General features: G+C 52.2%; 12 protein-coding genes across 12 annotated transcripts; 4 read left to right on the top strand and 8 right to left on the bottom strand.

The window, feature by feature from the left end:
- Positions 1-4,980, bottom strand: PV08_03634 (uncharacterized protein; the record flags this gene model as incomplete). Its single annotated transcript, XM_016377986.1, has 2 exons — positions 1-1,169; positions 1,227-4,980. 2 exons carry the CDS (start codon positions 4,978-4,980, stop codon positions 1-3), a joined length of 4,923 nt encoding a protein of 1,640 aa, XP_016239556.1.
- A 984-nt stretch (positions 4,981-5,964) lies between these two features.
- Positions 5,965-7,846, top strand: PV08_03633 (inosine-5'-monophosphate dehydrogenase; the record flags this gene model as incomplete). The annotated part of the gene is made up of 3 exons (XM_016377985.1): positions 5,965-6,163; positions 6,211-6,519; positions 6,705-7,846. 3 exons carry the CDS (start codon positions 5,965-5,967, stop codon positions 7,844-7,846), a joined length of 1,650 nt encoding a protein of 549 aa, XP_016239555.1.
- Positions 7,847-8,105: 259 nt separating this feature from the next.
- On the bottom strand, positions 8,106-9,137 carry PV08_03632 (uncharacterized protein; the record flags this gene model as incomplete). Its single annotated transcript, XM_016377984.1, has 1 exon — positions 8,106-9,137. The coding sequence occupies one exon, from the start codon at positions 9,135-9,137 to the stop codon at positions 8,106-8,108; it is 1,032 nt and encodes a 343-aa protein (XP_016239554.1).
- A 753-nt stretch (positions 9,138-9,890) lies between these two features.
- PV08_03631 (RNA polymerase II subunit A domain phosphatase ssu72) lies at positions 9,891-10,805 on the bottom strand (the record flags this gene model as incomplete). The annotated part of the gene is made up of 1 exon (XM_016377983.1): positions 9,891-10,805. One exon carries the CDS (start codon positions 10,803-10,805, stop codon positions 9,891-9,893), a length of 915 nt encoding a protein of 304 aa, XP_016239553.1.
- A 1,296-nt stretch (positions 10,806-12,101) lies between these two features.
- Positions 12,102-13,445, top strand: PV08_03630 (uncharacterized protein; the record flags this gene model as incomplete). Its single annotated transcript, XM_016377982.1, has 1 exon — positions 12,102-13,445. The coding sequence occupies one exon, from the start codon at positions 12,102-12,104 to the stop codon at positions 13,443-13,445; it is 1,344 nt and encodes a 447-aa protein (XP_016239552.1).
- Positions 13,446-14,386: 941 nt separating this feature from the next.
- PV08_03629 (uncharacterized protein) lies at positions 14,387-14,812 on the bottom strand (the record flags this gene model as incomplete). The annotated part of the gene is made up of 1 exon (XM_016377981.1): positions 14,387-14,812. The coding sequence occupies one exon, from the start codon at positions 14,810-14,812 to the stop codon at positions 14,387-14,389; it is 426 nt and encodes a 141-aa protein (XP_016239551.1).
- A 1,403-nt stretch (positions 14,813-16,215) lies between these two features.
- On the top strand, positions 16,216-17,062 carry PV08_03628 (uncharacterized protein; the record flags this gene model as incomplete). The annotated part of the gene is made up of 2 exons (XM_016377980.1): positions 16,216-16,224; positions 16,328-17,062. 2 exons carry the CDS (start codon positions 16,216-16,218, stop codon positions 17,060-17,062), a joined length of 744 nt encoding a protein of 247 aa, XP_016239550.1.
- Positions 17,063-17,428: 366 nt separating this feature from the next.
- On the bottom strand, positions 17,429-19,219 carry PV08_03627 (uncharacterized protein; the record flags this gene model as incomplete). The annotated part of the gene is made up of 1 exon (XM_016377979.1): positions 17,429-19,219. One exon carries the CDS (start codon positions 19,217-19,219, stop codon positions 17,429-17,431), a length of 1,791 nt encoding a protein of 596 aa, XP_016239549.1.
- A 482-nt stretch (positions 19,220-19,701) lies between these two features.
- Positions 19,702-21,348, bottom strand: PV08_03626 (uncharacterized protein; the record flags this gene model as incomplete). The annotated part of the gene is made up of 1 exon (XM_016377978.1): positions 19,702-21,348. One exon carries the CDS (start codon positions 21,346-21,348, stop codon positions 19,702-19,704), a length of 1,647 nt encoding a protein of 548 aa, XP_016239548.1.
- A 1,297-nt stretch (positions 21,349-22,645) lies between these two features.
- Positions 22,646-23,415, top strand: PV08_03625 (uncharacterized protein; the record flags this gene model as incomplete). Its single annotated transcript, XM_016377977.1, has 2 exons — positions 22,646-23,054; positions 23,207-23,415. The coding sequence occupies 2 exons, from the start codon at positions 22,646-22,648 to the stop codon at positions 23,413-23,415; spliced, it is 618 nt and encodes a 205-aa protein (XP_016239547.1).
- A 578-nt stretch (positions 23,416-23,993) lies between these two features.
- PV08_03624 (uncharacterized protein) lies at positions 23,994-25,256 on the bottom strand (the record flags this gene model as incomplete). The annotated part of the gene is made up of 1 exon (XM_016377976.1): positions 23,994-25,256. One exon carries the CDS (start codon positions 25,254-25,256, stop codon positions 23,994-23,996), a length of 1,263 nt encoding a protein of 420 aa, XP_016239546.1.
- Positions 25,257-26,000: 744 nt separating this feature from the next.
- PV08_03623 (uncharacterized protein) lies at positions 26,001-27,311 on the bottom strand (the record flags this gene model as incomplete). The annotated part of the gene is made up of 1 exon (XM_016377975.1): positions 26,001-27,311. One exon carries the CDS (start codon positions 27,309-27,311, stop codon positions 26,001-26,003), a length of 1,311 nt encoding a protein of 436 aa, XP_016239545.1.
- Positions 27,312-27,911: the final 600 nt, after the last annotated feature.

The raw sequence follows: 27,911 nt of genomic DNA, 5'->3' as shown, positions 1-27,911 counted from the left end.
TCATTCATTATAAAATTTCTTCATAATCAAATGCAGGAACAAGTTGACATTCACCCGGAGCGCCCCCTCGAAAAATTCCATAAACTGTGTGTTGTTGAATTGTGCTTGCAAGAGATCGTCCAGCGGTACTTGCGCATTGGCGCCAGGTATCATCATGTTACCTGAACTGCCGTCAATGGTGAAGACGCCGACCTCGTTGGAAGAGATGGTCAGATCAACCCGGTCCCATTGAGCCTCGTGATATCCTCGCCACTCCACCAAAACCCCTTTGTGGTGTAATGTCCGTGCCGAATACTTGTAAGAGCCAAATTTGAAAGAGCGCCCAGATCGCTGCAACTCTCTTTCGTGGTCCCATTGCTTCGTGAATGGCATGACAAAACGCTTCTTACCTTTCTTGTTCTGCAGTGTTATCATGGCCTGTTCAATGTAGTCGTTGTACGTCTTGAGCTGCTGCTCAAGATACACTGCTTGCTCGTTCAGCCGTGCCAGAGTGGTTTTGACATTTTCAAGCTCCTTCTGTCGTTGCAGCCGGCGGCGATGTTTGGTACGAATATCAACAGCAATGGTATTGAGTAGATCCTGGTACTGGTTGGCTCGAGTCAGCCGGCCTATTGATTCGAGTTGGAGGACGTTTTCCAAAGCAATGCGTTTGAGGTCCGGATAGGTCAAAGTTGATATGTCAAGGTGTGTGCTGGCGTCGGCATATGCACCCCGTCGTCCATTTCCAGACTGAAGTTCATCTCGCACTAGTGCCTCCCATTTCTCTTCGTCTCCTGAACTGATAGGCTTCACTAGGATCTCGAGTAAACTGGAGCCGGACTGAATGCGGATAATGTAGAGAACGCATCGCTTCGTTTCGGTAAAGAGTGCCTTGACATCCGCATCAGGATCTTCAGCGTTGAGAAATTTCGGATTTAGTGTTAGACTGATTTCGCTTGAACTGACACCCTTCAATTCGCTCTCACTGCTTTGGACACTACCCAGCTCTCGAAGTGTGTCACGAAGCACATCATCTTGATTGGGGCAGATGACACTGATTTCCTGAGTGAGCAGTTTGTGGATTGAGAATATGTCGGCCATTTTGATGTACAATGTAGGCTTTGTCTTTGCATAGAGGTCGTTGAACTCGTCAATGTCGTAGTGTTCTTCTGCGGAAGGGATGGATATGACTAGAAAGGAATGTTTAGTCAAAACTTCGGGGTTCAGTGACGAAGAACGAAACTCACCATGTCGCCAAATCATCGCAAACCGGTCGATGGATTCGCGGATGTAGTTGTTTAGCGGTTGGAGATACACGTTGTCCCCTCCAAACTCACGGCCAGATGCTGCCTGGTTCAATACCTTGGCTATTTCTCCAAGGTTTCGCTTTTGTTCTTGGGTCATTGCACGATCTGCGACTCCGAACTTCTCTGGTTCTAGAAGAGCTGGTTGAAGATATGTACGCCACAGCCACTGTCCCACGAGCTGAAGTACGAAGTCATTGTCTTCGCCAGGAAATCGAGCAAGGAGGTGTTCATGTGTCTGTTGGACCACAAAGCGGACTCCGAAGGGCATGCGGTGCAGACAGTCTTCGATGCAGAGGAAGAATTGGTCGGTAATGTCCCTTAGATCCTGCATATGAGCAATGAACGTTGCTCGAGTCTCAGGATCGCGAATCGCAACTTCCCGTGGCACATTTGGATCTCGATGGCTTCGTCGCCCTGTCCTCAGCTCCTCATTGTTAATGGCTGACAAGTATATCTGCAAAGGGTCACTCTCGAGATCTAGGGACGCGTTCTCGATGATGTTCTCCTTCACCAAGGGACCCAGGATGTCTCTGAGAAACTTGCGGTCCCTTGGCGATTTGCTGTATCCACCGAAGAGTTTGTTGGAAAATGAATTCGTCCTCAGGTAATCTTGAAGCGACATGGAGCAGTCTACTTCTTCCTTGACGGAACGCACGATTAGCTTGACGAGGTAGTATTCTTCTCTTCGCTTTTGAGCATAACCAAAGAGTCCCATAACAAGATGCTTGATCCGATCGGATTCTTTCTCAGCTGTTGCCTGCTCTCTTATACGTCTGAAAAGTCGTGACAGATATTGAGGTTGTGTTTGAAGCAGGAAGAAGAGTTCTTGATAGTGCTCCAGTTTTCGTCGAGAATTCTTGTTGAGTGCTTTCAAATCGAACGGATCTTTTGATGCAATATCGGAATTGGGAAGCAGTGCACCAACATGACCGCCGAAGTGTCTTTGGTGCTTGACAACCTCGTCTAGAGTGATTTTGTTCTTGACAAGAAGAGCAATCTTGATGTCCAGCTGCGTGATGTATTGATCGGCCAGTTCGTTCTGTTGGACATGTTGTACGACTGTTTTGCGGAGTCGTTCAAACTCCACCTCTTCCTCGAAGTCAAAATCACTATCGTTGAGAAGATGGACAAAGCCTTTGAGTGTTCCAACTGGTGGATTCTTGCCGGAAGTAAGGCTCTTGTAAGCTTTACCTTGTATTTTTGCTCGAACGACGCTCTGGATCTTGACGACCTTTTCCATATTTTCCTTGAAAAATCGTTGTTTCTCTTGGAATCGGGAACGGATGGCACTTGCCCGGATGATGGCTTGCAAGTCTGTGACGATCCCATCATGAACATCAAGGTCGCCCAGCAAATCGGCCACGCGAACACGACATAGCATGGCACGGATGGACGATTGTAGCTCAATCGCATTCTCGGCTGTGTCCTCCAGCGCGTTGAGGATGTCAGCTACTTGCAGACGCAAAATGGCTCCTCGAGCCATCGATTGCAATCGGATCAGTCTTGAAACATGTCGATCCAATTTCGAACGCTGCTGCTGTAGCTGATGGCGCATGATGAAGCCACGCATCTTAGCCTGCAAGGGTATGAGTGCCTTGGATTGACGAAGAAGAGCAAGTTGCAATGAGCTATATGACTCTCTTGCATTAGCTCCCCTCAACGCAGCTTGGAATTCGCTGATAGATGTATTCTCCGCCCGCAGGCGTTGGTTCGTTTGTGCGATGTTCTTCCGTACTCGGGAGGCGCGAGCGTTGGCTTGTAGGGCTGTCCAGTTGCCAGACCACTTTTGCAAAGAGCCATGAGTCCTGGAATGTGCAAGTCGAGTGATCATCGATCGCGCATTTGCTTGTAATTTGGTGATGGTAAGAGCCTGCCTTTCGATCGCCAGTCGATTCTGAATCATTTGCTGCCGTAGCATCATACCTCTGATTGCAGCTTGCAGATGTAAGACCTCTCGCTCAGAAGTCCTGGTTGCTTCATATTGATCGATTGCATCTCTCCTCGAGAGGGCACCCCGTATGGCGGCTTGAAGGTTGCGGATGCCGGCATCATGTTGACGAGCTTGGGATTTTGTCTGGCGTAGGTCTGCTCGAGCTCTTGATGCCCTGAAAAGACTCTGTATCTTCAACACATCCATTTCACGGGACTTCCAAAGTTGTTCCTTGTTCCGTTGACGGATCCGAGCCAGGTAACCGCGGGAGGATGCCTGAAGATTTGTTGCAAAGCGCTGCATGTCTAGACGATAACCTGCAATTTGTCTTGAAAAGTCACCACGAACACGGGATTGAAGGTCGACAAGAGCTTCCTCTTGATCCCACAGCTGCTGCATCATGTCTCCAAGCCGTAAACGTACCAATGCCCCTTTCAGTTGCGCTTGAAAATCAATCACAGCAGCCTCCTGCTCTCGCAGCTCGCGTTCGATCCGCTCATCTTCCGTCTCGACCGGCTCTGGCTCTAGTTCGGCACCGAAGCTGGCACCCATCCCTGAGAAGCTCGGCATACTAATGCCCGACTTATCCAAGCCACGCTGTGTCTGTTCCAGTTCATGATGCTCAAATTCTAGTTGACCGACCAAGTTCCCAATTCGAAAGTCTACCATGCCTTTCCGGTAAAGAAGCCATGATAAGGCATGGATACAGTAGATGACTTTTGGGATGTTCTTTTTCTCGTATAAATCAATGAGCTCAAACCGGAAGAGATCTGGCAAGCCGACTTCTTCCAGAAAGCGGAAGAACATTACGATATTGTCTGAGTGCTTGTATTGCAGCTTGGGGTTCCGAAAGATCTTGAGATTATGACCAGGGTGGAATGCTTGGACAACTTCCGCAAGGGTTACACCGTTGCGCAGGCCCTCTTCAAGCTCCACGATTGGAGGTATTGGTTTGTGGATGATGTCCTCGATCCATTCCTTCGCTTCACCTATGTGACAGAGATACTCATAGGCCTGGAGGAATTGCCGCTGCTTGTCCATCCAGTTTCTATCTCCCCAGCCATAGCTCTTAGCTTTTGATCGTGACCCCGGAGCGACGGAATCGGTTCGTTTGAGCTGCCTTCGATTGTGTAAGCCGACGACCGAGTGACCTGTGCCTGTAATCCCGAACTCTTCGGCGTCTCCATCTTGTGCGAATCTAGACAAAGCTCTCAGGTGTGATGTTGATGACTTTTGCAGCTCTTCTATATCCGGCGCCTTGAATGTATTTCCATGTGGAGATGTCACAGCATGGTGGAGATGTGGCCTTGAATGATGCGATTCAAGTTGATGTTCGTGCAAGTGCTTGTCGACAAACGGGTCTTCGGTATGAATTTGGGGGAATCGATCGAGCGTCTGCGCCCGAACATGGTTACCGCTTGGGCGTCGTGGAGTCGCATTAGGAGACGGCGCTTGAGGTAGAGGTCGCAGCGTTTGGCGGACATTTCGGTAGACGTGGTCCGGACTATTTTCAACACTGCTGTGGCCTTTGTATGACCGCGTTGGGGTCATGTCTCCAGCTTCGCTGACTCCCCGTTTGTGATTAGGAGACGCCCTCGAGTAAAGGCTGGAACTGGTCGATGTCACTGTGCTTGTTCGGCTAGGAGGGAAGGCACTTGATGCAGCAGAATAGGCTGAAGATACTGTCGAGGCCGCCGAGGGTTGCCGTTGTGTATTGCCAGCGTAGATGTCTGTCTGCGTTCGCCGCAGAGCGTATTGGGACATCCCGAGGAGCGCGGTAATGGGTTAAGTGCGAGAAGCTCGGATACTTTGAATGTTTGGCACGGCGATTACATCCTCAGATGCGGCTGACTTTCAAACAATAATCCTGCATAAAATAAGTTGGTACTGTTGCAAAATCAACTGTCGTTGCGCCTGAGGGTTGTAAGGACAATGTGATGAAGACATTTCAAGGTGGTGAAAAAGGGCCTTTTGTGAATCTTTTGTTGACAGTACTGAATCTGGAATAGTCCAAGCAAGCGGGGATGGAGGAAAGCGGTTGGCTGGCGCGCAAAGAATAACCTGGGTCTGACGATGCGGATTTGTCCAGCTACAGACCCAGGGACCCTCCTCCCAATTCTGTCTGACGAATCGTATTGGGCGTTCTTTAGACTACGCTTATTAGAGCCTGCGATTTTTGTCCCAAGAGTACGAGTGCTGGTAGGCGTCAGCTGGAGAATCACCGTCTGCTCCGTATCCCGAATATCTTCTCGACTGGTGCAGGTACACATGATTGCCTCGTCCTGTCTGAGCGGAAGACTATCTCCACGAATACGTTGATTGATATCGTGCCGCTTGCATCCCTAAGCGAGGAGTTCGCTTCTGTCAGGCGCTGCCACTGATCCTGTCAACAGTCGCTCACCCCTCTCTACAAGACTGCAATGGTTTCGTCGGCCACATGTAGCCTCAGGGGATCCCCGGGCATGAGATTCTAATATTTGCCCGGTTGATCTCCCTTCTTTATTACGAGTACAAGAAATCGATGCGCCGTCTTCGTGCTCTGGCAGGAACACTGGTCACTGATCTGGTCGGGGCCTTTTCTTTGGCGGGGGTGCGCCATTCCCTTTTGGCTTTAGCGTATCTTTCCGTCCCTTGAAAAAGTTTCACACCGCGAATTTTCAACTCGTTCTTCTTTTTCTCGGGATACCCCTTCCTCTCCCCCAGTATCACTGTTTCATAGACGTGTACTGTCCTTCCGTCAGTCTGAAGATGCCCATCGCCAATGGAGACGCTGCCAGCAATGGCGTCCCTCTCAACCGAGACGTCGAGAAGTTGGACTGGCGAAAAGCCCTCCAAGTACTCGAGGAGTACGAGACTCGGGATGGTCTTGATGTCCACACCCTGCTCGACGCGAAGAAGAACGGTGCTCTGACATACAACGACTTCCTCGTCCAGCCAGGATATATTGGTAGGCATTTTTCGACGCGCCGATCTTTGCCATCCTGACGTGGTTAGGTTTTGCTGCCTCCGAAGTGTCTCTCGACTCTCCGGTCACGAAACGAATTTCTCTCAAGACGCCGCTCCTCTCCTCCCCCATGGATACCGTCACAGAAGAAAACATGGCTATTCATATGGCCTTGTTGGGTGGCTTAGGTGTCATCCACCATAATTGTTCTGCGGAAGATCAAGCAGACATGGTCCGAAAGGTCAAGAGATACGAAAATGGCTTCATTTCCGAGCCTATCGTCCTCTCTCCGAAAACTACTGTCGCTGAGGCCAGAGAACTGAAAGAAAAATGGGGGTTTGGCGGATTCCCAGTCACCGGTATGTCTACCCGTAACACGTCGTGCTCGTTACTATGATGTTCAACCATTTTACCCTTTAAACTTTCGTTCATCCGAAGCATGAATTTGCGATGGGGAATTTTTGGAGATTTCTGTCTGAGTCTACTGTTTCCGACTGTGTTACCTTGTCTCTTCTCTTTCATCTTCTGATTCGAGACTTGTTAGAAACCGGCGAACTCAAGTCCAAGTTGATTGGCATTGTCACAACTCGAGATATCCAATTCCATCCCCAGCCAGAAGATCTAGTCACCGAGGTCATGTCGAAAGACCTGATCACCGCTCCAGCAGGAACCACCCTCCTAGAGGCCAACGAATTACTGCGCAAATCCCGAAAGGGCAAGTTGCCAATGGTCGACAAGGACGGTAACTTGGTTTCTCTGCTCTCGCGCTCCGATCTCTTGAAGAACCTCAACTACCCTCTTGCCTCAAAACTACCCCACTCCAAGCAACTGATTGCTGCCGCTGCTATTGGTACCCGACCAGACGATAAGAACAGACTTCAAAAGCTGGTGGAGGCTGGCCTCGACATTGTCATTCTTGACAGCAGCCAGGGTAACAGCGTCTACCAGATCGAAATGGTCAAATACATCAAGGAAACTTACCCTGAACTCGACGTCATTGCTGGAAACGTGGTGACGCGAGAACAAGCTGCAAACCTGATTGCTGCAGGTGCCGATGGCCTGAGAATTGGCATGGGTAGCGGCAGCGCCTGCATCACACAGGAGGTCATGGCTGTGGGCCGTCCTCAAGCCGCAGCAGTCTTCTCCGTCTCATCATTTGCAGCAAGATTTGGGGTTCCTTGCATTGCCGATGGTGGCATCCAGAACGTGGGCCACATCGTCAAAGGTCTTGCTATGGGAGCCTCAACTGTTATGATGGGTGGTCTCCTTGCAGGCACCACCGAGTCTCCGGGAACCTCCTTTCTCAATCGTGAAGGAAAGCTCGTCAAGGCTTACCGAGGTATGGGCAGCATCGACGCCATGGAGGACAAGAAAGCCGGGGGCGGCGGCAAGGATTCCAAGGCCAGCAACGCCGGCACTGCCAGATATTTCTCTGAGGGTGATAGATTGCTGGTCGCCCAAGGTGTCTCAGGCTCCGTCCTCGATCGAGGCTCAGTCACCAAATTTGTACCATATCTCATCGCTGGTCTGCAGCACTCGCTGCAGGACATCGGCTGCAAGAGTCTCGTCGAGCTGCGAGAGGACGTTAGCAGAGGCAAGGTTCGATTTGAACTCCGCAGCGTCAGTGCTCAGGCTGAAGGCAATGTGCACGGCCTGGACAGCTTCGACAAGAAGCTCTACTCCTAGTGAGTGGAGTCGTCGATGCATCACCACGGCGAACTGGCGTTGAGGGGGACCGAGATACCGACTCAGATGTTGCTGCTGATATATGATTGTATGAGTTTTATGGCTACGTAGACGTACTAAAGCAAAATTCGCAAGAAACTTCCTTTTGATTATCTGATTTGCATCTTTCGTCGTTCATCTACTTTGATGATATAGATTTAGATGTGTCTAAACTGCAACACCGCCACTCGCCTCTCTATCGAAAGTCCAAGCTGAAATGTCACAGTTTGCCTCCCCTCTCCTGCTTCTGCGCCTTCAACTCCCTCTCGTCTCTGAGCACGTCCTTTCTGAACGCAACGTCCAATTCTCGGGGACCTTCCTTTCTGAACTTCACGAGCACAACATACTCTGAGTCGCCCTTCAGCCCGCTCCCTCTGAGTTCCGGGCCTGGCTTGTCGAGCGACAGGACCGTCCTGCCATCCTCCCGGCCGAACTGGAGACCAATAGGACTGATAAACTTGTGCGTCCACCCCTCGGTCTCGATCTTTCTCCTCAATTCGTCCCGTTTCGCGACGACTGCCGTCTCATCTTCCTGCGGTCCCACGCGACCCCGATCGAGAACGCCAGACACCAGATACAACAGCAGGAACTGCGGCGGGAACAGGATGATCTCCCCGGACCTCGCGCGCCGCAGCCAGTCACTCGCGCGGCGCCACTCGGGCGCCATGGTCTCGACCTCGTCGCCCGTCGCGTGGACACTGGGATTGCCGCTCTCGGCCCGGTCCACAAAGTACAGGTACATCTGCGTCGTGAAGCGCTTGGGCACATTCGGCGGCGTCACCCAGTGCGTGAAGGGGATGAGTCGGTTCGTGTCGAGCATCGCGGACGGCGACACGCCCTTCAGCCACTCCGCCAGCGTGACTGCGCCCCGGTGGACGGCCTCGCGCCCGCTCTTTCTCTGCTCCTTGGACACGGCCAGGAGCGACCCGGCATCGCGCGACGACCGCGCCAGGAGGATGCCCGTCTCCTCGAACAGCTCCCGTATCGCGCCCGTGCGGTACGCGATGCTGTCTTTGTGTCGGTCGACGTCCTGCGGGTCCAGAGGCAGCGGCCCGTCCGACGGTTCCAGGTTGCCCCCGGGGAAAACGTGCGCTGAGGGGAAGGCGGAGGATGTCTGGACGCGGTGCAGGAGGAGGATTTCGTTCGAGGGCGAGACCAGCACTATGCTGGCTGACGGCGACGCCGGCTTGGGAGACTTGTGCTCGGAGTAGCCTCGCACCTCGAACTTGGGCTTGGACGGCGCACTAGCCATGGTCGCGGTGCCTGCGCCTGTACGTTTGCCGGAGACGTGTGGCCTGTCGCCGGGTTTGGGAGCACCCGTCGAGGGTCTCGAGACTGCGTGGAGGCTGCGGGACTGAGACGATCGTCTATGAAGTCCTGCTGCACCTATTCTATGCGACCGGACAGGTCTGCAAGGTCGACGACTGATGCTGCTGGCCGAAGGATATTCTCGCAAGAACAAAGTAGGAGAAACTGAACTTGTGACACAGCCGAGCCTGGACATACAAGGACACACTGTAACCGAGGGAACATGCATTGGTATGAACGAAACGAGAGACTGCGGGAATATGTCATAAGCCAGTACGAGGTACACAGATGCTCACACGTACTCTGGCATTGACCTGGTCGCCAAAAAATTAACGAGGGACTCGATTGGAGCGGTTGCATCTCTCATGTTGACGTGGGGAACACGCGGTATGCCGAGGTCCGCGCTCGGCTTCACGTACATTATCGTATACAGTACTCCGTACCACTGTACCCAATGTATCCCCAGAGTCGACCTCGACCATTGCTACTCGTCTCACTTTCATGCCAGTGCTCAGACGAGATCCCCGCTTGAAATGCAAGTTTGTGTGGAGGAATCTCAACAATAGATCAATTCATGCAACCGTTTGACACCCCTCAAAGGTGCACAGCATCTCGTCATCATAATGTTCATAGTCCTCCACTGGGATAACAACACCTGCCAACGCCTCGCTAAAATGCAAATGTGCCTCGTCGAAGTTCAGAACCAAGAGAGAGTCCATAATGCAGGCAGGTTGGGCCACCTTTCCTGCCAGCTGGCCAGGATATCCGGCACTCTCTCATCAAAACTCTGCCGTGCAGCGCCACTCCCATTTTGCCAGCCGGTTGAACCATTGACCTGCCTCTCTTGCACCGCAGCCTCATTGAGAGCATCTGCCAACTCAAGGATTGCTCCGCCACCCACAAGTGCTTCTTCATGATTATCCTTAATGTCAATGTTGAACACATGTACTGGCCGATTGAGAGGCGCTCCTCTGTCTAGCAGATTGTCCACCACCGCATCCCAGCATCGCTCTTCGCAGGTGAAAATGACGTCGACCACACCTCCTTCAGTTCCAGCTGCGCCCTTGTCGCCCCGATTCAGAGCCTCCATTCTGGCGGCACCGACGACCCAGTCATGGAATCTTTCTGGTCCCCATTTGATGTTTCTGTTTCTGTCCAGCATGTTCAAGATGCCGTTGTTACGGTATAGCCTCGCATCCTGGGCATTTAGTTCCTCGTACATTTTTGTGTAAGAGGTTGTGTTGAAATTGTAGACTTGAGGTTGAGATATTGAAGGCCCAGGCAGTCGCACGTACGACCCGGTGCCGAAAGATATGACGGGGTATTTATGATCTGAGGTCGAGAGTCGCAGATGCGCTTCCATGCTTCTGTTGTTATTCGAGGCGCATACGGTGCAGAATTTGAGCTTGAAAGAAGTGTCGGGCAGTTCTGCAGGCGCCGATGCGGTTGCTGGAGTATCAACATTTCCGTCAAGCTCGGGAGAAGTCGGTTGTGAGGGAGGTACTGCTGCTGGGGTTGCCGTAGTTGGGGCAGCTGCAGGAGCTGGAGGTGTCAGTGGTTTGGGAGTGTTTGTACGGCCCTGAAGGCGCGCCAGTCGGGGATCGGTCGACATGGTAGGAAGGAGGAAATCGGGTGTGTCTACGATAGTATCATGGTGAAGTCTTGGGTCGAGAAAATTAGCAATGACCTTCTAAAAGCATAGATACACTGGCGACATGGCAGATGATTGCGTTCAGGAAAGTTGCGTAATAATAAAATTGTCCTCATTGGTGGACTAGGACAGCTCCAATATTTGGGATCATCATTGAATCGAGTTCAGGAATAAAGCAGTGAGCATACACGACTTACCGATATGAGAGTGAATCAATATTGTATGTCGACAGCACAGAATAATAATCCCTGGTAAGCGACAATACGAGAAGAAAAACGTTCGCCTGCTTGGAATGCAGGCGAGAGGGCACTAGGCCAGAAGCGGCTTAGACCAGATCGCCTGAAACGAGCTACTTCGGGAACTCCAGCCATAGAGATATTACTCCTGTCAGACCACTGAGATATCTTAGTGCACGCGTCGACGGGGTTTGGCCGTCCTCGAAGGTTTCCGTTCCCTGTACATTGCAGGAGTGATAAACTTGACCGAAGTGTATGGCTTGCTAGATACGGAGTACAGTCCTCAGCATAACAGAGAGTATCTGGTAGTCTGCTCCGTACTGTACTCGTGCTTGTCAAGGACTGACCCCAGATACTCGAGTGAGGCTCGCGGGCGGCTCATCGAGTCAGACGGCCCCCATTTAATTTGACCGTGAGCTCGCGACTAATGCAGTCTAGGGCAACAAAAGTCTCCGTACAGTGGCCACCCACCATGTCGACCCTCTGCCACAGCGACGGGCAATTCGATCTGCATACCGCTCACCCAGAGTCATGGGCATGGCTAGATCTTCACTATCCTGTCGCTGAGTCCAACCTTTCTCCTTGCTGACTCTGGACATCGACTATGTGCTTCTCAACTACCTTTCTCTCTCGCTCTGACTTCTGACGCTTCCACCTCTGTGTATCCAAAAATAGCTCCGGCGCATTCTGTCTTTGCCTTGCACCAACAACACAACCGCCATCGGTCCCAGCTGAATGCCCTTTTCTCACCCTAACCGACTCTACATGAACATCTCAAGCATCCTCGAATGAAGTCCCTTTATACCCATTTCGCCTAATAGTCCTTAAGCGCTCGCCATCTTCACCCTGTTGCGCCCGCTCGCCTCTCTCGAAGCGACTCGACCGCCCTTGCTAGCCGCCCGACTGACTTTGCTTGCTTTGCAAGCGCGCATGCCGAATTGCACGCTGTTTATTTCTTTTGTCGAATCCTCTTGTCTGCCTCGTGGCCGTTGGCGGCCGGTCCTCTTTTGATTTTACGACAATGGCAACCATCACAGCCTCACCTCCTACAATGTCACCGCCTTTGGGCGCAGCCACGACGAGTCCTCCCGCTCTTCCTCCTCTGATAACAACAACACCTACGCTGCGTAGGGCGAGTTCACAAAGACCGACATCGTATGTCGAAAGACGAATGTCCACATTTTCGAACCATTCCAAGGCCTCTTATCACCCGCAATCTAGACCATCATCACACGTTTTTCCAGTTTTCCATTCGAGCCTTCCTTATACCCTTGTACGAGATTTTGCATACTTGTCGACACATCCTCTGCATTATGGTCCGCCTCCGAACCAGTCGGGGCTATCGACCCCGGTTAGCGAGTCACGGAGACTGTCGGATCCTGCTGTTTCCACCTGGGAAGAAGGCAGAGGGCACTGGTCTGCAACACCCCCTTGGATGTCAGAGACAACTCCATCTTCGTGGGGGCGAGACCGACTCCCTGCAATGGCGTTCAAAGATGACGGACCCCCATACAGCGAAGACGATGATATTCAGTCGCCCATTGTCACGACGAGCAGACATAAAAAACACAAGTCCAATGACCGAGGGAGGTCCCCCGGCGATGCAGGACCTCATCGTGGGTATTTAGTCGACGTCACCCTTCCAGATGAAGTTGACGGGCCGGGCGAGGCTGTAGATACCTACGACAATCACGCGCTGCGATTTCCTGGCCAGCCGCAGCACCGAGATTCCAATTTTGCGAAACCACTGCAAAGAAAGCACTCGCCTATCCAAGTGCAAGAGCCGATGTCCGAGGATGAATATTCCGAAGCCGAGGACGACACGCGCTTTTCCAAAGATTATTCATTTACAATCGCCAGCCCGGACGAGGAAATGCACGGGAAAGCGGTGGCCTTATTTGATTTTGAGAGCGAACACCAAAACGAGTTGCCGCTCAAGGAAGGCCAGATAATTCTGGTATCGTATCGTCATGGCCAGGGATGGTTGGTCGCTGAAGACCCTCGGACAGGTGAGAGTGGTCTCGTGCCTGAGGAGTTTGTGAGACTCGTGAGAGATATCGAGGGTGGTTTGCACGGCCTGAATTCCGTGACATTGGACGACACAGAAGCCATGGCAAGCCCTGTCTCGACGGATCCGAGCACCATAAACACGCCAGTACCGAATAACCATGACTTTCCTGCCGAAAAAGCGACTGAGAAGCCGATGAATGGTGGATACGCAGGTGCAAAACATCCTCCCGTCCAGTCCAACTTTAGCACCAGCAGTCGAGACTTTAGCCCGTACCCTTTACCGGGGAAGAACGAGGACAGCACTCCGACCCAGACCACGAAGCCAAAGCATGAGGATATCTCTGACACCAGCTGACCCGCGTGTCTCGGGGCAGAAATGAACATGTCTCACCACTAGAATATTGCCTCAAAGTATTCTTTAATGTCTTGTACGATCAACGACCGACGCGGACGATGTTTCCTTGAAAACCATGAGACTTCTTAGGAGCAATTACCAAGATTCCACACCGTAGGGATGCAGATACCTCTTTACAATCACAATGTTGTCGTCCCTGGCTAATATTGTTAGCTAAATGTTATTTTTCTTCCGGACCCTTGATCTTGTGTTGCCCTGTTGGTGTCCCTGACTGACGGGTTCTTCGGGCCCTATGCATTTCCTTCTTGTCCATCACTTGTGTCTCCGTCAACCGTGGGCGAATCGAGGCTCTTTCTCGGACCCTAGACAATATTGCTGTCCCTCCAAGAACCAGTGTCAGACGCCATGTTATCTTTTTTGTGCCGTGATGAAAGCAAACCTCCGGGTTACCTACTTCGCAACGGTTGGCTTCCCTTGGCAATTGATTTGTTCTCGTCGTGGCTTAGAATTTAGTCTGGGGGTCTCTGGCCAGGCACGGAGCTGTTGTCTATCGTCTCATCCACCCACAACAACAATGTATTATGAGGCTACGGCACAACAGTTCCCTCACGGCCCAGCTTAGCGTCAAATCGATCAAAGGTGTGGCTATGTGGAGTATTGCAGTCTATGTACCTACATAGGTACAGGTCCCCAGGCCCATGGTGTCATGTTCCCCGCCGTCCCAACCGCAATTCCAGAGGCCAGGTCGTTGACACACCGTCATTTGCGGTGGTTGACTGGTTGTTGGGATGGGACACGTCGACGCGTCGTAAGACCTTCTGTATTTACTTCCAAGGCAGGCTAGGATGCGATTGCTCTGAGCTGGCAGATCAAACAAACATGGCTACGCTTCCCGTCTAATTTTCTTCTCCTACTCAAACCGCGGACTCGCGCGGGCGTAGTCAATACTCCTGCTCTTTGTGCCCGTCGTCCCATTCCTGGACCATTCTCCGGCTCCGACTTCTTTCGGCGGCGGCGGCCTGGCCTGTGATTTTGCGGGTGATCCTCCTGCTCAAGCGGCCGTCTTCTTTCTGTCGTCTCAGCCTCTCCACTTCCTTCCAGCTCGCGCCGCCGTTGTTCACGCGCTCGCTCCAGATGAGAGACCTGGGCTTGCCAGGGTAGACGCCGTTGCGGATCTTGCGCTTCCGGTGGAAGTAGGTGAGCGAGATGTAGAAGCCGTGGATGTGGGACGGTATCACGGCCAGGAGGAACATGACGCAGTTGAAGATGAAGTCTTCATTTGGCCCCGTGATCAGGAGGACGGCCAACGGCGGGAAGAAGACGTTGAAGGCGGCGATGACCAGGCGTTTGAAGAGCGGGATCCTCATGCTGGGGGAATCGAACGCGACACAAGCACAACAGAGTAGCAAAGCCAATTCTTCTGGTATTTCCTTGATCTTTCGTGTCTGGTTTCTCTGCTCACACGCCCGGGGGGTGTTGTGGACAGCTGCGCACCTGTAGATAGGTGGTAGTTATGAAGAAGAGGCGGGATTGCAATTTCAACTGGGATTGACGACATTCCCCAAGTCACGTATATGTATCCAAGCACACACGCGAACGCACCATACCTTGGCTTGCATGGAGGTGGCAGTGGTGGTGGTGGTGGCTGTAAATCTGCAGGGCCTGGAAAGGGCTGCCCGTTGTCTACCTACCGTATCCTACCTACCTGACCTGGTAAGGCAAAGTTGTACTCGCATGCAGGGATTCTGAGTCCCTCGCTGAAGCAGGGCGTCCGGTGTTTCGAGACTATGCACGTCTGGCTACAAAAACATGGAACGTGAATGTCAATCACGAGTGTGGAAGGTGATGGACGGGCAGAAGTCGACGTCATATTGCTGTTGGCGGCGTGGCTGATGTTGGTTGTTGGTGCCGATCGCTTGGTGGGTTGTGGCGTGGATCTACTGGAGAGAGAAGGACTGGTAATGGGACAAGGGGTTCTGGATCTGAACGGACGCGGTGATCATGGCCGGTACATGAGTACAGTACTGGGGGGATTGTCAATAGATGATGGGAATGTGAGTGTGAATGTCGATTATTGTGTGACTGTGACTGTGACAGTGGCAGTGACGGTGCAGAATACTGGTATACTCCCGTACTGTTAGGGACTATGGTCAAAGGTAAAGATGCCTTGGAGGGTGGGTGACTTATGCCGACCTTAGCAGTACCTTAGCAGTCCCTTAGGTACCTTGCCTTAAGTAAGTCCGAGAACCTGTAGGTACTCTTTGCGTGTGAGTCGCCTGTGCTGCAGTGCCCCGATTCCCCGCTGGTACCTGGAGAGTTGGCATGACGTAGGCGGCGGAAGTCTCCTCCTGTGAATTCTGCCCCCCGTCCGGAGTCCAAACTCTCCGCTGCGCCTAATCATGAACTCATTATACTGTACACCGTACTTATTAAAGTCGCCTACTAAGCTACAATGCTACTAGACTCCATCTCTCCCTCTTCTGTTCCCCACGTTTTCGAAACACCGCACTTCGTTGTTGATCGCTAAAGTTCATTAGAGCGCCTCCAAAAAAAGTCGTTGGGCGTCGCTGGTTCTTCCCTCCTGTCCAGCTCACACAGTGACATCCCGAACACCTCACACATCCCACTCCTTTGGGCATAAGCAATCACCAAGTTCAGAGTCAAATTCCCATTCTCTTCTTTCTTGCTCCCACCACTTTGCCAATAGACAGACTACTCTCTCCGTCCATCTTTCTTCGCTCTCCAACAATCACAAGCGTCAACCGTCAAAATGCCAAAGGTACTTCTGTCCTAGACACTCTTGCGCACCCTTGACCGCTCCTCTCGATTGCCCTTGATCCCTCACTTGCGTGCCAATTCACTGACAGCTCCTCTCGCTCCAGGTCAAATACGTCCTCCTCGACTGCGACAACACCCTCGTCTTGTCTGAGCGTCTCGCCTTTGAAGCTTGTGCCGATCTCACCAACGAACTCCTCGCCAAGTATGACATTCCCGACCGCTACAGCGTCGACTCCCTCCTTGAGGACTTTGTCGGTCAGAACTTCCGTGGCATGCTGGTAGGACTCCAGAAGAAGCACGACTTCCAGATGCCTCCGGAGGAGCTTGAGGAATACGTCAAGCGTGAATTGGGAGAAGTCATCAAGAAGCTCAGCGCCAAAGCCACTCCGTGCCCCGGGGTGCCAGAAGAGTTGGAACGTCTTCACAAGGCTGGATACCCCATGGCTGTCGTGTCGACTTCTGCCAAACCCCGCGTCGTTGCTTCTCTCGAGAAGGTCGGCATTGACCACTACTTCCCCAACGCCCATGTGTACAGTGCCGCCACCTCCCTCAACCCGCCGTCCAGCAAACCTGACCCCAAGATCTACCTCTACGCCTGCGAGCAGCTCGGTGTCAAGCCAGAGGAGTGCATCACTGTGGAGGACAGCAAGAGTGGTGCCACTGCCGCCATGCGTGCCGGAATTCCATTGGTCGGCTACGTTGGAGTCTATGGCATTGAGGAAGGCAAAGAGAAGATGGAACAGATGGCGAAGTTATTGAAGGAGCAATGCAACGCTGCTGCCATCATGTACGACTGGAAGGAGTTTCCAGAGATTCTCAAGAAGTTGGAAGCTGCATAGACATGAACCAGACACTCACTGGCCCCTGACGTGGTTATGAGAGACGAAGAGATTCCGGAATGATCTTGATACGAACCTTTAAACACAAAACCAAAAGAATGGAGACGCTCCCCCTTTAGTTGGGGTTGAGTAAGCAATGACGGTCCTTTTATTGACACGGAACATGGAAGCTTAGATTTTCTGACTAAGAAGAAATAAAAGATTCATGAGACGTGAAGAAGATGAAAAAAAAGAAGAAGGAGAAGAATAGATTTAAAGATTCTTCCATCATGGCACTATACCAGAGATGTCCGGTTGTGGGTTTTTTTTATTTCTGCGGTTGTCATTGTCACTGCAACTGTCGAAGTCTCAAGTCGCGGTGGGAGTTCAAGATTGATCTCCTCTCCTCGCCGTCTCAACCAACCGCGTCATCATTTCCCGTGTGGCATACTTCTCGCCCTCGTAGTCCATGTCGTACCAGTAGTTGACGGCGATGCAGGGGGCGAGTGTTCCGTCGCCGTCGTCGTCGTCGTCGCCGTCGTCGTCCCAGACCCCACACTCTTGACGGACGTGGTGGAACCAGCCCGACGGGAGGTAGAGGATCTCCCCTTCCCACACGGTGACCCTGACCGGGTGCGAGTACCGGTAGTAAGGATACCTGGACGCCACGGTGTCGGGGGGCAGTGAGGTTACGAGGTCGGGGTCAATGGGGATCCAAGGGATTTTGGTACCTTTACCTCTGCCGACGTCGTCTGTGTCTGAGTCTGGGTCTGGGTGTGAGTTTGGAGGTGGAGGACCTGGATGCAGCGGTGTGTGTGAGTCTTGATCTTGATCGTTGTTACTGTCGTCGTCGTCGTCGTCGTCATCGTCGTCGCAGTCGAGAACGATCTCAAAATCCCCATTTACTCGGTCACCACCACCACCATCACCACCACCACCACCACGGTCGTCGTCGTCAATGAGAACGTGATGGCCCGTCCGGACTTTCGTGGCGTGCAAACACAGTTCCTCGACGGGCGGGTACAGGGTGAATTTCTTACAGCCCTTCAGGACGACGTAGAGGTTCTCGTACGGGTCGCGGTGCGTGCTGGTCACGCTGTCCGACGTGCCTATCCAGATGTTGATCGCCTCCGGGTCGCCCAGGACGTCGTGCGCGAAGGGGAGTTGACGAGGGAGGTCGGCGAGGAGAGGCGAGAGGGGCGTGCTCGTGAGGTTACTGTTCTGAGACTGAAGATAGTGTATGCGGCGGGACTTTTGTCTTCTGGGTCTTGTTCTTCCGCTTTGGTCGTTGGGTCCAGTGTTCCTCGTATTCTTTTCATCGGGTTCATGTGTATTGATGCCTGAGAGGTGAGTAGAAGGTGATGACGCTGTTGATGTTGTTGTTGTTGTTGTTGCCGCTGATTCGGATGTTGGCTTTTCTTTTTCTTCTCTCTCCTCCTCCTCCTCTTCCTCCACGTCTCGAGGAATAAGCTTATCAAAAAGTGATGACAACGACATTGTGATTGTGGCAGGTTGAACAAATACTTCCTCGACTTCCTCCTCCTCCTCCTCCTCCTCCTCCTCTTGTCCTTGTTCCTGCTCCTGCTCACTGCTACAATTACCTTCACCTTCTTCATGACCATGACCATGACCACTCTGTTGGTCGTCAGAAGTTGAATCACCTTCTCGACTCTTCTTGGACGATCTCGGCGACGGTCGACGTCGGCGTCGAGTTCCAGACCCGGAGAATGCTCTCCGTATGGTATACAAAGAATCCGCTCTCCCGTCCGGCGTCACAGCCACGTCGACGTCCTCTGTGACCTTTTCGCACAGGGCTTTTTTGGTCCACGAGAAAGCAGGGTGCAACAGGACACTTTCCATCTCTGCACGAGCCTTGGCGTCTCGTTCCAATTGTCGTCGTCGTCGAAAAAATCCAGATCGTGACGGTGGAAGCCCATCCCCGATCCCACTTCCATCGACGTCAGGACTCCCATCATGCCTGGCTGGCTGGTTGTCAGGATCCAGACGGTATACGCACGGTCTACCTCGACTGACTTGTTTGCTGAATTCGAGAGGCGTCGGGTACGGCAGGACGGGCACCCCGCCTGGGTTGAAGGCGTGGTAGTCTTCGATGAGCTGGAGAAGAATGGATGCGGCTGACGAACTGGCCGAAGAATCAACTGGTGTGCGATGGACCATCATATGGTTGTCCGTTGGGTGACTAGGAGTGACGAGGCGGTACGTGAGTGGCGTGCCGTGGGTAATGTTTTGCCGTTAGAAAGAGATTTTCAGATAAAATAAATACTCCATACAGGCTTTGATCGAGTATCGATAGTTTTCCCTGTGCCACCCTCACACCTTTACCTTTTCCGTAATGGGTAAAATGACAATAACAATAACATTGACGGTACAGAGCGGCCGTGGACTAATCGCCTAGTTTCATCACGACGGCAGGTTCAGGATAACTCTTGTTGTAAGCACAGTGATTCGGTTGTTTTAGGTAATTTGTGAGCGTTCAAGAATTAAATCATATTCCCGACATAGATCTACATAGCGCGGGATTTCCGTACACTACACTTTCTCGCAATAGCACGTACTCGAAGCTACAAACAGATGTTCAAGAGAATATTGATCTTCAATTCAACCCCTCCATCATCATTCATATACTCACTCGTACCGTTTCACAGAGACCTCAGACTTACATCAGTCTTCGAATTGAACGGCCTTCTCTCAACACCAAATTCGAGAATGAACAAATCCACTTCTTTAGACAGACTCTCTACAATGCCCTTCCTGAACGAGGCGATGATCATATATACTTGACTTCCAACCTTGACACCAATGCTGTTTTCTGCCTTGTCCAACTCCGGAAGCTGAGTCACAATGTCGGTCCAGGTTGTGGTTTCCATTCGGTATTTATCTGCAAATGGGACGCTGGAGTGCGAATCATCCTCGTCCCATAACATCATCTTACACGACGGTGAAGGCCCACGGTAGTCGCAAAACACAAAGAACCTAACAGGTCTCCCGACAGACAAGTTTCCCTTGAAGCCCAGGAACAGGACGGACCTTGTGTGCGTGAACTTGTACGCCTTTGGCCGCAAAAAGACACGATCAGTGCGGTCCCACAAGAGCTCAGGAGCCTGCGCAGTCAGCCGAAACATACCAGTGGTCGGGACGTGGATTGCGCGCGACCGAAACGTCAAGCGCGAAATGGTCGTGGCCATGAGTGGATCAATCAATATGTAGTAATCGGTCGTGTCGAGGAGGTGGCGTTCGATGTACTTGCTCCTCCCGAATCCTGCCAGAGGATAGCTGCCATCGCGGCAATAGATCTTCGGTCCGATTTTCCGGAGATAGATGCCTCCGTCGGCATTCGTCGACTTGTCGTGGCCGAGATGCAGGACGTAGCGCTCCGTCGAACGTTCGGGGCCTTCCACGACGGGCGCCACGACTCGCAAAGGAGCGTCGCCAGAGATCAAGAGACCTTTGTTCGTCACGGAAAAGTCTTCGAAGTCGTCGGAGAAGGGGACGATCTGAGAACTACCTGCGAAAGCGGCCGGTGACTCCGCGAGGAGAGGGAGGGAGCTCTGTTCGTGTCCTGCCGACGAACTCCAGGCAAAAATCGTCAGGTCGTTGGACCGCTTGATGATTTCCTCTTGCAGTCGACGGAACGCTTTCCACCCCTCGCCGTACAACATCGGCATGTTGACGTCAAAGATGCCCAGGAGACAGTAGGCCATATCCTCGGTGCGAGTCGTTTCGCGCCGTGCAGTCCACGACATTTTCGCCGCGACAGAGCAGGTGCTCAGGGCCTGATCACCGACGATGACGGCTTCGGGAATCTCGGTGGCGACGGAAATGGCACGGGCGTAGTCTGCCTTGGTACCCACGAATTCCCAATGCATGTTGAAGATCTCGAGGACCTTCGGCGCAAGTAGCTCCTGCAAGGTCCATCCCCTGGTGAACCATCGGCACTGGGGTAATATAGCATTCTCGTCCAGTCTCTGGAGGTCTTCCATGAAGACGTAACATTTCGCCGCGTGCATGTACCATTGGAACATGGAATTGATGGCCTCTGTCAGCTCGGCACTTGACGATTTGTCGATGCAACAGGTGTCAACCCAGGCGTAGTCGAGCTTGTCAGCTCTTGCCAATTTACAGGCCTGGAGGATTTTCGTGAATCCTTTCTTGCGCTGTCGTTCTGGCGACCGCATATCCTGGAAGGAAACCTCGTCTTCGCCCCATGTGTGCGAGAGAATGGCATAGCGTGGGATGCGGGCGTAGAATTCTTCCAAGACCCATGTGTGAGTGTTGATGAGCCTCATTGTTGAGGAAGAGGCAGGGACACGAGTTTGCAATCAACAGGCAGATGATATCGAAGACGTGGCTCGAATCGTACAAGTACATTTTGGCTATCAGATGACTTACCTGTTGATGGTATTTTCGGGTGTGTTTGATAGGTGCATGATCTTTTCTGCGTGCTGCGATGTAAGCCACGTCCAAGACGGTCATTGGGCATGGGGACGTCAAGTTAACTTGGACCTGTCGAGGTACATGCACGAGCACATTAGATTCGCGATAGACGAGATATGCCGTGGATGAAGATCGTTGGGATGGCTGAGATTGGGTCCAGTGGTCAGGGAACTTTCTCTGTTGTGCGCGTTGTTTTTATTGTTTTTCGTGGTTGGATTCTGCGTGGCTAGGTCCAACGGGGTTTCCACGGTGGTTCTCCAGACCTATGAGGTATAGCAACAGTGTCTATCCTCTTCGGAGTATGGACTCTGTTTTTCGATCGTATCAGGTACTTGGGAGGTCCCGTCTTCCGACCGAGGGGAGTGCTGAGTCATAGCTAAGTCAGCAGTAACAACCCCCGGAAGGATTCGGAACGAGATCACGTGAAATGGCGCTATCAGATTTGGCGCAGCTTACGTGATTCTTATCAAGCCTTGCGGAATCTTGCCGTGGCGCACGTGACCAGGCAGCCCACGGCGACCAATGGATTAATTTCCCCATCGTCAGTGAGCCATGAAATGAGGAATTCTTATTCAATCTTCCTCAGAGATTCTGTGTCTTTCGGTGAGCGACACGATCGGAGCCAAACGCGCAATCTCGATGATTTGAAAGCTTCCTCCACCCGGGGGGGTTTCAGTTTCTCTTCTTTTTCACCATTTAGTCGTGATCTGTCGTAATCTGTGGCCTGTTGCCCAATTGCCGATACCTGTACAACACAACACACTCTGTCCCTTCATTTTTTCTTGCTCCGGACATACCCCGTCGACCTCTTCTTCCCTTGGGTCCCTCTTTTGTCTGTGCTTGTACTGGACCACCTTGGATTATTCTGGAACCTCTGTACGCGTCTGTTCCTGCTGTCGTGAAACCTACAGATACCTACCCAAAGGTATATATAAACCCTGAGCCATGTCTCTGCGACTACAGCCCGCCGCTTCTTCTTCACTCCGCAACTTGACCGCTGCTCGACTACTCTTAAAAGCACCTCGATCTTCTTCTTCTTCTTGTCTCTCATCTTCGTCACCGCTTCGTCTTCTACAACCTTCAACAACAACAACCTCACCGTCCTCACTTCTTGGTCAACGTCGTCGCTTTTCCATCACATCCACCAACATGTCATCCGCATCCACCTTCCTCGACGCCGTCAAGGCCCGACGCACCATCTACCAGCTCTCGTCTGAATCGACCATCCCGGACTCGCGCATCAAGGAGATCGTCGAGCAAGCCGTGCTCCACGTCCCGTCCAGCTTCAACTCGCAGTCGACGCGCGTCGTCGTGCTCCTGGGCCCCGAGCACAAGAAGCTGTGGGCCGACATTGTCAAGCCGGCCGTCAAGGCCGTCGCGCCCGCCGAAGCCTGGCCCGCGTCCGAGCAGAGACTCAGCGGCTTCGAGGCCGGATACGGCACCGTGCTGTTCTACGAGGAACCCAAGGTCGTCGCCGGCTTGCAGGAGAAGTTGCCCCTGTACGCCGACAAGTTCCCACAATGGAGTGAACATACCAATGCCATTCATCAATTTGCCAGTAAGTCACTCTCACAAGCACATGCACACACACTCTCCCCTTTCGTCTCTTCTTCACCCACCCTTCCCATTACGTTCCTCTTTCCCCCCCTTCCCGGAAACCTACCCTAGGTACCTAGATTACATGATCTGACAACCGTGCTCCCCATCCAGTCTGGACCGCTTTGGAACAAGAGGGTCTCGGAGCAAACTTGCAACACTACAACCCTCTGATCGACGAAAAGATCGCCGCCACCTGGAATGTCCCTCAGACCTGGAGCCTCAAGGCCCAATTGGTCTTTGGCAAGCCCGTTGGCGGTCCCTTGGACAAGGCATATGGTCCTCTCGAGGAACGTGTCTTTATCCACGGTGCCAAGAACTAAAAAGACTTCACAAAAAAAAAGGGTCCTTTCTGTTGTACGGGGATACTTATGTACCTAAGGCATCAGATTCCGGGGACGGTAGACTCAAGACACTAGACCCAAGACCCAAGACACTTAAACTGTATGTAGAAAACTCATCAATACAGCACTCGTCGACCTGTTTTTAGCGAACGCCAAATCACCAAGATCAAGTGAAGAGAGAATGAAATCACTTTCTATTCACAAGACAAAATGCCAAAGGTGAAGATCTTGAACACCTTATTTTGTTTCAAGTTCGTTACTAATCTGTCCGATTATGCACGCACCCGTACTTTCTTGCTAAGGATTCATGCATCGTCATCGTCATCATTGTCATAAGTATAGATCGTAAGCTCCACATCAGTCATCTTCGTAAAAAGATCAGCAACCTTTCCAGCTACTGTGGCAATCACCCCAGACTCCACCAAACGATCCGTCCCATCGCATCATCATCCGGACCTATCCTGACCCAATATCGACGTTCATTCTATACAAACCCACTCGATACTCATGGGTGTATTCTCGCATCTGAAGTTCATCTGTTCGGAAGCTTATTCTGGCTAAAGCTCATCTTTGTCCTTGGGCACGCCCACAGATGCATTCTGACCACCAACGGTGACGGTGAACAGTTTTGGATCTCCGGCGTGCACTTCACCACTCTGATCTTTCCCACTGGTAGGCTGGACATCGTCATATGGAAAGGCGTAGCCCTTGCCGTCGAGGTTCACGCCATGCACGATGCGACTGTAGTGATTGGTCACAGGGTCCTGATAGTACAAGCTCTGATCCGCGGGGAAGGTGTTGCTGACCAGTAGAGTCGATCGATTGAACGCCGCAGCAAGCCGAGGGATGATTGCGTTGGTCTCAGCATTGGCCCCTGTGGCAAAAGGCCCCGTCGAGCACGTAAAGATATCGCGCGTCGACGGCTTGGAGAATACAGAACCGCCAAACGACAACTTGCCCGCGGATACTTGTGCGGACACGGTCCCATACGAAGCTTGCGTGTCAATCGACATCTGCTGACTGGCATACTTGGACCATGCGCGATTCACGTAGTCGTCGTAGTACCCACTGAAGAGGTCGGGGTGCATTACCATGCCTTGATTGGGAGAGAGCGCACGCAAGTTCTGCCCGTTACGCGTTACGACCAACTGATCCCAGCCTTTGCCGTCGGTAGCGTGTTGTGCACGCAAACCACTGCAGACCTGGTCGAGGCCGTTGGCGGGCATGCCTGAGACGTGCTGGGTTCCACTGTTGACCGTAGTCAAGGTCAGAGCGATGGGGAGACCGACAAAGTCGACGTAGCTGATGTTTGCGTAGAGCTGATCACTGTTGAACGTGAACTCGGCGAAGCCCCAATTGATGTTCGTGTTGGGATCTGAGGGGTTCGTTACTGATGGTTCGACCAAGGCTGGTCCTGGGTTAAGAAGAAATGTCAGGGGTGACCCAACAGAGAACCAGATCCGCCCTCCAGCGATGTGTGGGATTGTCACATTCACCGTGTTTCCTGGTGGACCGAGTGCGATGGCACAATTCTGACTAAGAGCTGAGCCTGTCCCGCCAGGAGAGGTAGGATAGTAAGGAGTGTGCCCGTCGGAGGATAGCAGAAAAAGAGCATTGTTGTTGTCAATTGCAGTTCCAGTGACGTACGCATATACGGTGGACGACGTAGTTTGATTCTGCAAGGCGATGTTAAGAGTAGCACCTGAGGCCTGAGTATTGGACTGTTGTGGCGGTGTGGGAGCTGGCGCTTGTGAGTTTGGAGGAGAAGGAGAAGGCTTTCTGCCTCTTGCCCGTTGAAGAATCGACGAAAAACGCTTCATGTTTTTTAATGTTAAACACAGTGTCCAAAATTATGGCGCAACAGCTCAAGTTGAGTCCCAAAAGCAAAGAACTTAAGTCGCAGCTGGGAATTGGACCGTCCAGGAATTTTAGGTAAAATCCCCCACCAAGCCGGTCGACGTCATCTCGATCTGTTGCTGCGCATCCGCCTCGTCGTCGTTTCAGCTTTCATGAGTTGGCAACAAAAAATTCCATCATGCTGTCGCGTCGCCTGATGCTAGCTCACCAATAGAGTGCTTGATGTCGTTGATCCTGTTTCGGTACGAGGTCTTCTGGACCCTTTCATCCCGGTCGCACGACAGAACAAGAGTCGTGGCACCGACCCCAATTTTGGCGCCTCCCGCTTACCAGGGTTGGAGACCTTCCTATTCGGCGCGTACCTGAATCTGCAAACGAATGGGCCCATGGCAACTGACCAAGATGAGTCGTCTGATTCTTGATCAAAACTGTTGACGAAGTTGGAAATCTCTTGTGCATGCGAGAGATGTTCGACGCAGGAGCCACATCGCGGAAGTTGTGACCTGTTCATCCGGTGACATTGGAGGCTGGTAGAGATAGACCCAACTCCTAACAAGTTTGCGCTGGCCTCTGTGCAGGGTGTGTGTCGATCAGAAACTGCGCCCTTGTGAAGGATTTGTAGTTGTTTTCTTGGAGTGTCTTAAATCAACCGGTGATCAGGCCGCATACCCCTTCGAGCCGGACCCGAACGAGTCTATCCCCGACCTTCATACAAGAAATGTCCAGTAACTCGGAAAGACGAACTCCTCTTCAAAAATCTTTCGGACCTGCTCAAGAACAAACTTTTCCACCTTGCCCACATTCTTGAGCACTTGCTTGCCATCTTCTTGACGGCCGATTTCGCTCTCCACGAAGATCTCTCGTAAAGGTCCTGGTAGGTGTGACTTCGATTCATCCCTGCCATGGGTGGTCTTGTGCCGGTCTGGCGGCACCGTTTCCCCCACAAGAGCAGAAGCATCGTCGGCGTCTAGAAAACAAAAGTGCATCTTCCTCTTGATCATCGCGACTATTGCGACGCCGTCAAAGGTCATACCAGTGATAGCCAATTTGAGGGGAATGCCAACGAAGCTAGGCATGGGATAGTCCAGTAATATCTCGGCGGTCAGAGTCATACGGACATCTCCAGAGTATTTCACTCTCGCCACTACCTGCAGATCAGACGGGTTTCTGCTTTCTATTCGCATGGGAGATAGGGGTGCTACTGCATCTAATGCCGACTCATCATCATGATCTCTTTCGGGATAGTTCGCCTGCTGTAGCGGAGAGGAGAGCCCAGATTCGGATTCACGGGGGGACGAAAGGCTGTTCGCTGTGGAGGGTCTTGTGGAGGGATCGCCATGAACTTGAGTTTCTCTTTGCGCGTGCAGGCCATGGCTTAGGACTGGTAGGACATTGCTTTGGTGTGTTGAAGGCGTTGGAGGTAAAACGTTAGGCCATGGTCCGGGAGTAAACGGAGTGCCGCTCGCAACTGCTGCTAAGGGTGTCTGGGATCCGGACAGAGCAGCGCCAGGAAAATGAAAGTAGCTGAGATTCGAGGTACCTCCTGGTATACCGGGAGTAGTGCTTCTTGGAAAAGGGCCACCAAGGTGGTCGATGTTTGCAGTGAGGAGTTCTCTGGACGTGAGTTGATGGTGGAGATCATGCTGATTCGTAGTAGCAGCTATGTCTGCTAAACGAGGTCTTGACTGTGGCTGATGTGGAAGAATCGCGCTCCCATGATGATCGTCTGTTGCATGAAGATCCTCGCCGGAGGGTATATTCTCACTCGGTTCGTGGGCATCATTTCCATCGCTTTCGTCCTCATCCTCGTAAAAGTCCGGGAGCGGATCGCATATGTCCTTGATCTCGATCTCTGGACACGTCGAGCCGAATTCAAAGGCGTGGACATGAACGGCATTTATGAAGCGCGGCAAGGCAATTTGTTGGAATTTCTCGTGAACGAAAGCTCGAATCTTTTCGGCTAGCGCAGCTCCGTCGTCGCCGGAAGTAAATATCTCCCATTTGATATCTACAGACATGTCGAAGAGGGTGCCATACGGAGAGAAAGGCCTGGGATATAACGACCGCGAACCAGCTGGGTAGATACCGGACTTCTAGGTGATGAGGCGCTGCTGTTGGTCTCTGGAAATCGCGTGTGGCACGTTCACAGCTTCTCCATTCGAGCCTTGGCACAAGATATCGCTCTCGGAGACACATCGACGACACCGCCGGATCTTCCACAATACTAGCTGTCACGTAGTTCAGAGATCAGGATAAGAGAATCTGGAATGTGCCTGGGACGAACGATTGACCGTTAGATCGTGTGATATATCACGTATGCTGCCATCGGCACAGGGTCTAACTACCACTCTGGGATGCTTTAAAGCCCCAGGAAATCCGTCAAGTGGTTCAAAAATACTGGAAAGGAGTAAAATAGTCTGTAGCATGTGTATGCAGTGAAGAAGACATCTTCAATTCTACATAGCTCAGAAGAACCCCCATAACAACGTAGGCCGCAGCAGAATTCGGAGCAAGCAGGGCGGCCGCTGATCTGTGAAGGTCAATATAGGTCGCCGGGTAGGGCGTTGAAGCCTCTCGAACGAGTATACCTCCCTGTTATAAGCGACTCTTCGACTTTG

Source organism: Exophiala spinifera (genome assembly GCF_000836115.1).
Source record: "Exophiala spinifera strain CBS 89968 unplaced genomic scaffold supercont1.2, whole genome shotgun sequence".
In the NCBI taxonomy this organism is placed as follows: Eukaryota; Fungi; Ascomycota; class Eurotiomycetes; order Chaetothyriales; family Herpotrichiellaceae; genus Exophiala; species Exophiala spinifera.
This window is presented reverse-complemented; position numbering and strand designations above follow the sequence as displayed.